This window comes from Bombus bifarius, unplaced genomic scaffold (assembly GCF_011952205.1).
Source record: "Bombus bifarius isolate JDL3187 unplaced genomic scaffold, Bbif_JDL3187 scf7180000008033, whole genome shotgun sequence".
NCBI classification, from domain to species: Eukaryota; Metazoa; Arthropoda; class Insecta; order Hymenoptera; family Apidae; genus Bombus; species Bombus bifarius.
Genome location: NW_022884404.1, coordinates 342,751 through 355,801, shown reverse-complemented (window position 1 = coordinate 355,801; position 13,051 = coordinate 342,751). Strand labels below are relative to the sequence as shown.

At 37.4% G+C, this 13,051-nt stretch overlaps 1 protein-coding gene across 3 annotated transcripts in view; it reads right to left on the bottom strand.

Moving 5' to 3' along the window:
* Nucleotides 1-13,051, bottom strand: part of LOC117207501 (dipeptidase 1-like) — a 146,234-nt gene that overhangs the window by 795 nt on the left and 132,388 nt on the right. For all 3 annotated transcript variants that reach the window (XM_033447801.1, XM_033447800.1, XM_033447802.1), the window contains exons 9-12: nt 8,712-8,888; nt 1,669-1,753; nt 842-917; nt 416-554 (exon numbers count right to left, since the gene is read on the bottom strand). In XM_033447801.1, coding sequence (XP_033303692.1) covers nt 416-554; nt 842-917; nt 1,669-1,753; nt 8,712-8,888 — 477 coding nt within the window. The remainder of the gene's footprint in view (nt 1-415; nt 555-841; nt 918-1,668; nt 1,754-8,711; nt 8,889-13,051) is intronic.

Sequence of the window (13,051 nt, the reverse complement as noted above, 5' to 3'; positions counted from 1 at the left end):
TAATAATCTCGCGTAGAAGGCAAATTTTAATTGCTTTGGAATCTTTGAATTATTCAACGTTTTATGAGTAACAAACTCGAGGTTATAACATTTTGCATATTTTATGATAAGGACATTTTGTTTATCTTAGAGTCCTTATTATTTTAGCTAATTTTGTTTTTAAAATTTAGTTGGTTGTTACAACAAATTTTATCCGGTAAATCTTATAAATCGTAATAAACAAATAAAGATAATTTCCATGTTATATTCGGAATACGAACTTTTAATATAAATTTATATTATATGTACTGTAGTATAAACTTATCCATTCCATCTATTCCTCTTGAACAAGTATATCTCTTATACAATCAGCACAAATCCTATTTTACTCTTTGATTATATCCATTTTAATTAATTGGCAAGAAATATAACTCACCTGCTCGACCTTAGCGAATACCCTCAATAAATTGAGGCCAGCTAGCTTTTTAATGTCTTCCTCCGTCCACGTTGGATCCTCCAGCAGAGTAGCCAACAATTGCGGATACCTCGAAACATCCTCCAAGCCGGTAGGAGTGCTGAAAAGCGCATCGATAATCGCAGTGTCGGTTTATTTGATTCATAATGACCTCTATCATTCAGAGAATAGATGTTCGACACTAAAATTCGTTTCAGCAGTCTCGTATCAATGGAAGCAATTTTACGATTTACGCGTTCGCCTAAGTGTTCATTGTGTGTGCCAGTGAAATGTTGGCAAACTCCCTCCCCATAGATACAACAGTAATTGCTTCATTGACCCGAGTATCGATAATGATTATTCTCTGAATGCGCGTTGTTGCGCCGAGGATACTCGAAAGATAATTACAAATTTATCCCGTCGAAACCGGCTCCTATTCCAACGTGATCGATCCCCGCCACCTTTCGAATGTGATTGATGTGTGCTGAAACAGCATGGTCGTCCTTAATAAACTTGGTCGTGCCGTGGCATTTGAAATGTGGATTTTATTATTTTCAACCTGCACCGTCATTACTGTACTCCATTTGAACAAAATGCGTTTCTGCTTGATTGTTAATTGGTCCCGGCGCGCGTGTTAATCAGTTTCACATTAATTTACGTGAACGCGATCGAACAGAAGAAACGAATCATTGTTCAGCTCGAATATAAATGTGTTTTATCAACATAGTAGAAGTCAATCCATTCTTATATTTATTGTTTTATACCATTCTTCTCGATAGGACTGTCGCGTGTTCATTTCGCTGAAGTTCGGACTGGAGAGATTTCCGAGGTAATTTTTCGGAATTTCAAGGATTCTAAGTTCCAATTATTTTTGAATTCTCAGCTCCTACACAGAGCACGGCGATCTCAATCTTTCAGTCAACAGCCCAGTTATAAATTATATTATCTTGCGTACTTCGCAAATCAGTTCACAATCGATGTTGAATTTTAATCTTTACGTTTTAGAAATATCCATATTTTCAGTATTTGCGAAGGTTTGACAACATTTATCGAAATAATAAATTCAGTATTCGAAATTAAATGTTTTTATATCAAACAATCGTGATTTGTAAAATGGACCATGTTATTGCGTAGTGGAAAGAATTTCAAAGCTAATAATTGCAATGGAGTTTCTCCTACAGCCGACTATTGCTTTAAGTAAGAACGAAATAACATATCGATGATGCTTTACGTACCAATAACGTCTTTTATGGTGGCTGTACTGTTGCACGTTATGAAGTATGTATAAAACGGAACCATTGCTACACCGCCATTTTTAGCCTGCGAACAGATGTATTAACCTGAGATATGCCAAAATTGTACAGCTCTGAATATTATTCGCGCAAAGAGAAGCGATTGTAAAATGGTGCGGAGAAGAATAAAGCGGTTATTTCATTTTCTGCGAATATACAAAGGCATTGGATTTTTATTGTGTTTTCAAAAAATTCTTCTCATTCTTGCAGTATACATATGGACTGTTTCAAAAGATGAATATAGGTAAAAAATTTAGAAAGTTGCTGGTAGTTTGTAAAATTCATAAATAGAGTCGACAAAAAGCTATCAATTTCAGAGTATGTATTAACTGTTGAGGTCAGTTTGTGGAAAATGCGCATATCGTTCGTAATTCAATTCGTTATTTATGTAGGATAACAGCTTTCGGATAAATTTAGTAATTTACCTTGACGTACTGTATTACGTAATTTACAAAATGTATCTACAGAACGCAATAGCGCACAATTAACGAAATCTTTAAACAAAAATTACATAGATCGTTCGAATAAAGTATTCGAATCTGTAAATTCAATTCTCTAATTGTCAAATCTGAAAAGCACAAGATGCTATGATAAAGTATTCGCGTGACACGCAAGCTTTTGGAAGCTACAGAAAGTAACGGTTTACATCGATTCGTAGTTTACGATTTCTCCGCTTCAATCTACGATTCGAATGTTCTACGCTGTTGGACGATATTAAAAAAGTTGCGATTCGAGACGGCATACTTTCTGAAATGCGACTGGGAAACGCACGTTGAAATTCGATGAGCTGGTCGCTTGTTCAAATCTGGGACGCATTCGTAGCTTTCCATATTGATTTCGTCCAGAGTCCTTTTTCAAAAGACAAACGGAAACGACTTTGGCTACCATCAGAATCATCTGTTTCCACTTGCTTTTATGTTCCTGTTCTTATAGCGTTGGTAAAGGGGACATCTGAAGATCTGCACGCAATCGATATTATAGGGTAACAAAGAAATCGGTGGTTATGTTGCAAAAAGTTTACGCGTCTGTTCTTTCTCCGGAAGTTTTATTTACTATCTAGTATAACTACGTTAGATTGTAAAAGGAACAACTTCCACGTTGTTAGATGACAGAGTCATTGATAATTTTCTATTTCAAGCCGACTTTTTGAAGCATTTAATTTCTTTAGTTGTGTGATTTTTTCAGTAGACCAGTGGTATGGGTCTTGCGGTCAGCTCTTGAATTGCTCGCCAATAAAATTCGAAGAGATCGTAAAGTTACTCCAGAGGAATGCAATTTCACTTCCATTCCGCGGAGACGGTACACATTGCATTGAAATTTTAATACCACCAACTGCTATAAATCATATTCCTCGCTTACTAGGATTTTTGAACAATTGATTCGGAATTCCATGAAACATTTAATATCCACGACGCGACGTGTCCGCGCGTCGTGTCATCGGAAATCGCCGTGTTTCCCGATACAAAATTTTGCTTTTTCGAATTTTGCCATAGTACAATGAAAACGTTTCTCTCGCTTGACGTTATAAAGTTCGTTCACCAATGCTTGTCGCGCTTAAATTTGGCATGAGGTTGCTTTACTCCTTTCCGATGATATTTAGATGAATATTCATTTGATCTATCCAATTTTAATTTGCGCCATTAACCAATAATTTAGCAGCTTAAGCGGAATTTATAAGTGGAATTTACGTTACTCGCATATGTTAAGATTAGCATTACGAGAAATTATTTGAAGCTACTCTGCAGATTCTCTTATCAATTTGCATGATAGAGATTTTACGGATTTTACGGTACAGTAATCGATACACTCTAATTAAAAAGAAAAGTTAGCTATAGACATAGAATCGGCACGAAAGAAGCGCGATAAACTACTCTAATTTCCTCCATTTAGCTGACCTCTATATTCCTCGTTCAACTTAACTTTATAATCCGGTCCAAGATAGCAACGCAGCTACATCTGGCCGATTCGTCAATGCCGAACTTTTGATGAAAATCTAAAGAATCTCCTAAAGTACTGGACCGATTTTTATCCGTTTCGGTTAACACGAAATGCTTGGAGCTAGTGCGCCATGGCCATCCAGTTTTATCAGGACCTTTTTATCTCTACCTCCTATCGACAATTACTGAATGTGCCAATCGAGAGAAGAGACAATGCCCTCCCGTCTAGTCGATACCTGACCTGACTTAAACTATGAAGTAGCCAGCGTTAATTGGGGCAGCAGTGTGGCACAGCTAATAACATGTTACCAGACAGGCCATCGTTCGGCCTCTGATTGGTGTAACTCATCCCCTTGTCGCTTCGTCATGATCGAGCCAGTATTGATTGTACCGGTGAAGCAAATAAGAAACACATATTGATTCTTTCTTGTAAAGATACAATTAGCAGGGATTTTAATCAAACTAATTGGATTAGTAGATATTGCTTGCCTCTTAATATCCGACTGTGATTTGATTTTCATATAAATCAAATTTTATTTTAAGAATATTTATATAATGTTTCACTGTTTCTTTTTAAATTCTTTGTCAAGTTCACATTAAAAATTCGCGCGCCTATTACGAATTTTATACAAAAAGATTTTCCATATACAAAAAAGAATTAATAATTGCCAGTCGAGTGCACGAACGCATGGTTAAATGGAATTTAAGGCATTGTTGTCGTCGTCTCAAATTTAATCCGATAGATTAACTTGAAGCATCGACACAGGGTAATTGTCATTTCGACGTCAGTGATTGGCAGGCGCAGCGATTGGATTAAATTTTAATCGAGCTTTGCACGCGAGACTTAATCACTTACAATCAGTTTACCCAATGTTGTGTCGTTAATGTGAAATCACTTACGAATCCAATAATTGTGGAAGCTTGGCCACACGCTACAGCGTAAATTACTGCGAGAACTTTGTGCTTCGAATGGAAGATCATCGCGATTCGAGTTTCTTCTGATTTAGAATCCTGATGATTTATTTCTTCGGCTTTCTAACTTTCGTGCGCGAACTCGACGAAAACCGTGGAGAGTATTACTGTCCGAAAAGGAAAGTTTAACGCACGTAGAGGGTCGTAAATATATAGATAATTGTTTAGCCCGAGTGTTTATGATGCATGGGAACGTTTTAAAAACAGATTGTACATTCTCATTGGCCAGTTGACTTCCTTGTCGGATAAATCATGTACCTTCACGTATTGTAATCCCAATTTAATCCTACAGAATTCTCTGCAGAACCATTTTTTGCTAGCCTCATTGACCCAGCTCGTATATTATTTTATACGAGTATCCCGTGTGACTTTTTTCCACCATTATCCCAAGCGCGAATTCCGCGCCACGTTGAACATGTACTTTCTGCCCTGAATATATCCTCTTGGTCGTTTCGAACTCGCTTCGAATTTCCCTCTTTTTTCATCCCCTATGCTTTTTTCTCGATTCGTTTGCACGGATCTGACACATTCAACGGACGAATTCACCCCCTTTTCCTTGTTGTTCAGCTGACGTTTCAACCGCTCGACTGGTTTCGAATTTCAGACAAGAAGACAGAGGAAGAAATAGATAGATAGATAGATAGATAGATACGATAGATAGATAGATACGATAGATAGATAGGTAGATAGATACACGGAGAGAGAGGACAGAGAGAGAGAGAGAGAGAGAGAAAGAGAGAGAAGGAGAGGCACGTAATGCGTTTTCATCAAATCCTAGAACGAGGCTGGACCGGGCCAACCCTGAACTTTTCGAAACACCCGACCTGGTTCTAGTCGCGTGTTTACTGACCTAAAACCAAATAATCTCTTCGTTGGCCAACGTTTGCGAACAGTTGGTCAAAACGGATGGAAGGGTTAGGAATACTCGTATGTATTTTTGTACACATATACTTTCGAACTATAAGTAAGTTAATCACTCGAAGCAAGAAGTGATAGCCGATGATAGAGGAAACATTTTGATCTAGTGACTACAAAGTTTAGCTTCGACTATTAGACTTATTGCTGGGCTATTTACGAATGTATATATATATATATATCGTGGGAAATATAAATGTGCATAAATGGACAAAATGTATAATTAGGATTTAAAATTCATATTTATATTCAATATCAATTTCAACGCCAAAATTAATATTAATATTAACTATTAATTTTTGCATTAAATATTAATATTAATTTTGACATTAAACATTAAAGGTTTACATTGAACATTTATAATTTATTATTTGATGTTAAATTTTATAGCTTCCATTACTATAGAACGAAAGCAGATTGAACGTAAGTTTACTAAACGCAAAATATTTCCTTTATGTTTTTCAATCTTACTCGACCGATGTGTAATTTTAAAGTATCTCATGTCCTTGACATTATAACTAGCGTTACTATGTCCACATATTTCATTAACTTTAAAAATTATATCGCTGTAATTGATTTCCAGAGTTCGCGCACGCTTTTCAAAATTTGTTATTTAACATTAGAATGCCATGAACTTTAAGTATATATTATCTGAAAGGGGATTAAACTTAATGTCGGTTCACTAACTTTCAATGTAGCAGTTGGAAAACTGTAACTAAAACGTTAAAATTTATCGAGCGACCCAAAAAGCTACGACGACGCGACGGTCGGTAGTGGGTTAAGCATGGATTACATCATAAATGCTCACTAACAATTTTATCTGCTACCGTATTTACGCTCAAACTGAATTATTTTCTCCTGCTTTTTTGCGTACAAAGACCATCATTTTGGGCGGACCAACGAGATTGCTTGGAGATTTTAACAACGCTGAGCTTGTAAAAGATACGCGACAACTAGATTAGTTAGTGCTTCAGTTTATTTTTCAAAATGTGGTATTAATATTTATAAATTTTTTATTTTCTGGAAGAAGTATTCGAACGATTATCTATTTACCCCTGTCCAGCCTGGAAATTAGTTAAATTCAAATATACTTGACAAATTCTCGAACTCGATTTTCTCGAAAATCAAGCCTGGAACGAAAAAAATTTATGCTATACATTCGTTTCTTATTTTTTCGCAAGGAATCACCCGAGAAACATGTTATACATGTTATTCGGCTGCACTTTATGTGTTATATAATGAAGTTAATTATTGAATATTTTATGACCCTGAAACAGATAAAATAAAATTGTCTTTGAAAAGCGACACTTATTATTGCTACAACCAAATAATTACTGTCTGTTAAGTTCAACAGTCGCCGTTGGCTTTGCCCTAGAAATTCAAAATGCAAAATATGAGGTTACCTTATTTATGACTTGATATATTTCTACTGGCGCGCTTAACGATAATTTACCAGAAATTTTTCAGAATTATACGACGTTGCATATTTCAGAGCAATCAAGAGTAGGAAAAACATTGATGACTGTATTTTCCACGACTCTACGGCTTGGTCCAGAACAAATTCATTGATCTTAATAAAATATCTACTTAGCTCCTCCGAGACGTAGAAAAACTCGTAACCGTAATGTTAGGATTTTTATGTTGGTTCCTATCTCCTATATCCGGTTAATAGTTTCTACGCGGAAAATGTACATAGACATGTGCATACAGTGTTAATCATGCGAGCAAACTTTATACATGTTACTCTAAGAATCGCAATAGATTGAAATATACTACACCATAACAATAAATTTTCGCAAAATATTATATTCTATTCGCACACTTTTTCTCCCGCAATGTTGTCTCTGGCATTCACATTGTTGAACATTTCTTTAGTCCATGAAATTTATCTTGTTTTAATGATTTTAAAAAGTTTAATAAAGCGCGGTTTAACAAATCATCAGTGATTACCGTGACAGTCAACGTGTGAACAATTGAGTAACATAAAAAGTAGAAAATCAAGAGAAGTGGAGTTATCGAGTAAATGGATGAAAGTAGATAGTGAAAACACATTTTCGACCATCCATCGCACATTTTCTATAGCTGGTCAAACTTGCTCCGTTCGTATGCAACACGCGGCACCCTGCTGCACTCATTGCATCACTTTGTGCAGGCGTCGAGTGCTCTTGGCGGTTCAACTCTTACACCGCGTCGCGGCGCCTTCAGATGAACTTGCGAACGTGTAAGTCGATTTTTCTCCTTCCATTTTAATTCTTACCCCCTCTCCATCTACCTTCCCTTGGTTTACAACAACATTCTGCGCGACTTTCCCTTTTTTCGTCCACGTTCGTTTCCGACAAAAAGGATATAACCTAACAAACACGAAGATGGTACCCCGCTGGGGCTAGCCACCCACATGTTATATTATTATACCACTAAGCTATAATATTTTACCAAATATCCTACTGGACAAATTGTAAAATTTAAATAAATAAATAAAAAAAAAAAACGTTCGTTTCCGCAACCAAATACTTGGCTTTTTACGACGTCGTTTCTTCTGCTTTGTCCTTTTCTATAGGTTCCTTTGCTAATTGATATACAGTGTTTCTCCTATCATTTGATACTTCTGTTAAATGATACTGTGTTTATCGAGTTATTGTCGGTTTGTAGCGAAATCGAAGAATTTCAAAGTAATATATTTACATAAAAATAGCAGTTTCTATAGTAAACATTTTTTAAAATGTATACGCTAGTCAATATAGAACGATCTTATTATTCAGCGCAATATATATTATTACATTTAAAGAATAAGAAGTTTGGGGTTGAATATTGCAGCTTCATCAATACGTAAAATTTAACATTGTCTTGTTGTATTTAATTATTTTTATGCTCGTCGTATTTAATAGTTTCTATGCTATTTTACATATATATTTTTTTTATTAATTTTTTATTGAACGCTCTGGCAGTCTTTCGATACTACGTTTTATTGTCTAAAGGTTACGGTTGAAAAGAATTGAATTCTACTGGAAACAAGGATTTATGCAGTGTCCAATTCATGGAAAGGGAAGCGCATAACGTTCGTCTGATCGAGTATCGAAATTGGCTTAACCTTGCCGCACTATCCTATCGCATTTCCATGCACTCCTAACTTTTCCATGTCGATGTGGTTGCACGGGAACTTACCAGATTTCTAAGCACGTCGTCTGGCACGTTTCTAGTGGAATTGCAAAGTGCCCTGGCAGCACTGTGAGAGAAAATCACCGGTGCCCTCGTCGTCTGCAGGGCCGCCCTCATAGTCCTTGTTGAGACATGAGAGAGATCCACAAGCATTCCCAGTCTGTTTAGTTCCCTGACAACTGCCTGAAAAATAATAAGATATAAGTATGCATATTTCATGCTTAATTTTTGTTAACCCTTACTCTGTAATCGTCGACCCTTTCTTTTGAATAAAAAATTGCATTTTCTGCAGTTATTGCAAAAATTATTGTACGAATAAAAATACTTCTATACAGAGAGTTTTCACACTTTTATATACTTCGAGTCCCTTGAACTTCATAAAATGATAAGAACTAGACGGACGAAAAAAGTAGCGACGAGAAAATTGACTAATCTCTTTCATAGAAGATTACTCACTTTCATAACCACACCGTGAGAAAAACGGACAATACAATAATGGAAAAAGAAATTTCAAGCGAAATGTTACGTTAACACAACGTTGACCTTTAATTAAATCAGCACATCACTGTGACACTACTGTATAATTTCAAGAATAATTTCAAGGAATTATCGCGTACGTTATCACCGCCCACGTGACTGAATTAACTCTTGGCTCTAGATAGGATAAATACCGTCGACTGTTAAATGTGCCGATGACGTGGCCAAATAATTGTCACGTATTTAAAGATCGACAGAGGTTGGCTTTCGATACGTGGATTTGGTCGAACCGCGTGTAATTCCATGAACACGGTTAGAATGCAAATTTTCATGCTGACCACCGCCGCCAAAGAGATTACATGATTTTACAGTTTGCATTACCTTCAGCCACGGCGAACTTTATTCGTACGCAAAACGACTCGAATTTCGTTTCAGCAGCCTAGTTTTCGAGCAGCCACGTGTTCCTGTTTTGCATTCGTCGCTGCCACGGACATTATAGAAATTAACTGACATAACGGATGGCCGTGTATTCTGTCATGATGCATACGTATACGTGCTCTTTAATTAACAGAACGAAACTCACAGAGCGCAACATTGACCGTACAAGGTTGCGTTGCTCTAACAATCTTTTTTTCACCCTCTCCAGTATCCGCCACCCTAGCGAACCTTTTTCTTCTTTCCATGCACCGTGCTTTTCTGTTTCATACCGCAGCTCGGTTAGCGTATAAAACTTAATTGCCCGTGAATCGTGAGCAACTCGAAAACGAAAATATACACGCACTGGCCATACACTACATACACTGCATTTTAAACGTATTATTCTGCGTCGATTTTTTCATCTCTGGCGCGGCCGCTGTGTTTTTTCAGTAAGATCGAAAACCAAAGTGTACACTGTTGCCTATGTCATGGACATTTTGGTCGATTTGTATTAACGGTACACGAACGTTCACTGCAAACAAACGATCGAAAACAATACTCGCTTTTTTCTTATGAAATTACACATTCTACATACGCGTAGAGAAAGGGAACGGGATTAATCGAACGATTTCGTAATCAGAATTTGTACAATTCAAAAATTATTGGCGACCAAAGTGGGGACGTCGTAGTGCTGAAAATTACTACGCCCTCTTTGCTCCTTAATGCCGCGGTAAAGTAATATGGGAGCCTGGCAATCTCGCACAATTACAAGACGTGCCACTTGGAGGCAATTACTCTGAAACGCCGGAAGGGTCAGTATATACGTGTGCATGGACTTAAGAGATACCTTTAATTCGGCGCGATTTCACAGGGCGTTGATTAAGAAAGATGATCGGAGTTTCTCGTAACACGAGAGACGGGATGGTCCCGAGGTATTACGTGCGAGAGAAGGAGGAAAGAGAGGAGAAGAGAAAAATTCAGAGATCGTGAGGGTGAAGGATGAGAGGGGATGGATGGTGGTAAGGTTGAAAAATAGCGTAGAGGACGAAGAAACGTCGACATTTCGACTGGCGAACATTAGTCGATGGCGTAAGCAAGCCGCCTCTCCTATCGCGCGAAAATAGAAGAAAAAAGCTGCTGCGGTGCATAGACCGGGACGTCGATACGAGAGAAAGGAAAAGAAGAAACACAATGGGCGCTGTCTTTTTTTTGCGAGCGTACTCTCGCTCTAACAAGAAGCCAGTGATGTTCGTTTTTCTCGGTATGCGCGATTTTGTACAGACAACGGGGACGAGGTGTTTCCATCGATTTAAGCTACCTTTCCGCGCAGCCATTCCTTCTTCATAACGAATATTTAAACGTTCGCGCGTTCTCAGATAACGAGATTCTATTAGCGAGGTTGCTGGAAATAATTTGACTTTGCGGAAGCTATAATTTTCAGGCGTAATTCGAGAGAATATTATACCGTAGACCTTTGAAAAGATGGATTATTTTCTGGCATTATCAAATGGCATATAAAAAGGATATGGCTTAAAAAATATATTTGCCAAAACTTTTGCAAAAAAAACTATGGTGTATGTATGGTGTATGTCCATACGAATTTCATTGATCGATTTGGGCAATGAAGTAACAACGAATACAAGATATTCTTCCAAAAATTAATGTAACGTATTTCGTTGAATTTTTAAGCTTATCGCGAAGAATCGCGCTCTAGCTGAACTATACCGCGTTTCGCAGTGTATGTATTCTATAAAGAAAAGCGTGCACGTGCTTACGCGAAGCAACGAAGGAGAATACCATGGGTGTGCAATACGAGTGTTAGGTAATCGAAGAAGGAAATAGAAAAGGAACAAGGAAAATATCGTAAATATCGTGTACTAGTGTACATACACATCGAAACGAAATCTTTTCTTGAAATATATTTGGTCCACAAGGTACAGAGATGCAGTTTCGTATTTAAATGAGAAAAATATTCCGTGCAAAAGTTACGCGACTCACGAGGACAAATAAATATGTAAATACGAAGCTGATCGTAGGATTTCCAGCTGTCAGTTTCTTTTATTTTTGCATTTGTTTGCGATCACTTTTCTAACGAAACGCACCGCTGTTTGTTTTCAGCTTTTTCGTTCGCCTCCATGCGGGTCGGCAAACTTCGAACTGGTGGATATTTTTTTCAATATTATCTTATTTTGTTCAAGAGAATATTCATACATTATGCTATATAAATGACGATAATAGACAAATATTTAAGACTTTAAAGTATCCTGATATTTATTCTTAGTGAAAAAAGCGTTTAATATTATAAATATGAAATTCGTAAAAATACCCAGTTTGAATCTTCCTCTTTCAGAATTAATCAAAATATGCACGCACTTGAAATATTTATATTGCACGCGAGGAAAGTAATTTCCTTCGATATTATAAGTGTTAATAATATTATCATTTTACGAAAAATGTTTAGCTCGATATGTCAGTTTTCTTCCTCAAAAGTTTGTACTATCGAATAATATAGACAACGCAATTTCCTCGCGAGCGGCGTGGAACGAAATATTAGATTATTTTCCAGCGATTTATACGAAAGATTCACGTCGTTGCCGGATGCTTACGTAATGTCACACAGTGGTATTGAAAGCAACTCGAATTCAATATCGAAAGAAACAAACGCGAGGAAAATCCTTTCGGGAACTCGGTTACATCACGAAATTATTTACAGTCTGTATCGTAACAGCGGGTCGAGGCGAGGGTGCAGCAGGAGAGAGAAGCAAGACAACCGGGAATAGCTTTGAAATCCTCGGATTAGTGGAATTTTGTAGTAAATTGTCTAGCAAGGTTGCCATGTGGTACCTTCGCAATAACGATTTTGTACCGACGTTGTTTCAATATAGTCGATGGTGTGCTTGAACAATCGAGCTATGTCTGGCAATGTAGCTTGCACACGAACACAATGGAAACCGTGGTCCACGGTGGTGCGCATGTAAATGAGAGGGAAAAGAGGCAAAGAAGAAGAAAGAACGGGGAGTAACAAAGAGAAAACGGTGGAAAGGGCAGCATCCAGTAGAACGAGACGAGAATTCGAAGGGGAGAGATTAGCGAAGGAGGGATGGAAATACTGAAAAGCAAAGGTGGTGGGGAAGATAGCAGAGATGGCTTATTTGATTTACGTTCTCGCTTGCATCTCTTCCGCTTCCAACCCCTTTCTTTCTTCTTTTTTTTATCACGCGACAGAGACTACCACCGAGAGAGTGCAAATTCCGCAAGATCGATAAAAAATGCTCCATCTCGTCCCCATCTCTGTTCACAAAAAAATTCACCAGTGTTTCTTTTTCTCTTTCTTTATTTCTTTTATCTTTGTCGTCGGTATATCGAGATTCGTGCAACGAATTTCGGCTGGAAAATTTTCCCCATTCCGTTTTAACGATTGAAACTTCTCCGCGAGATTCTATTCAAATAGG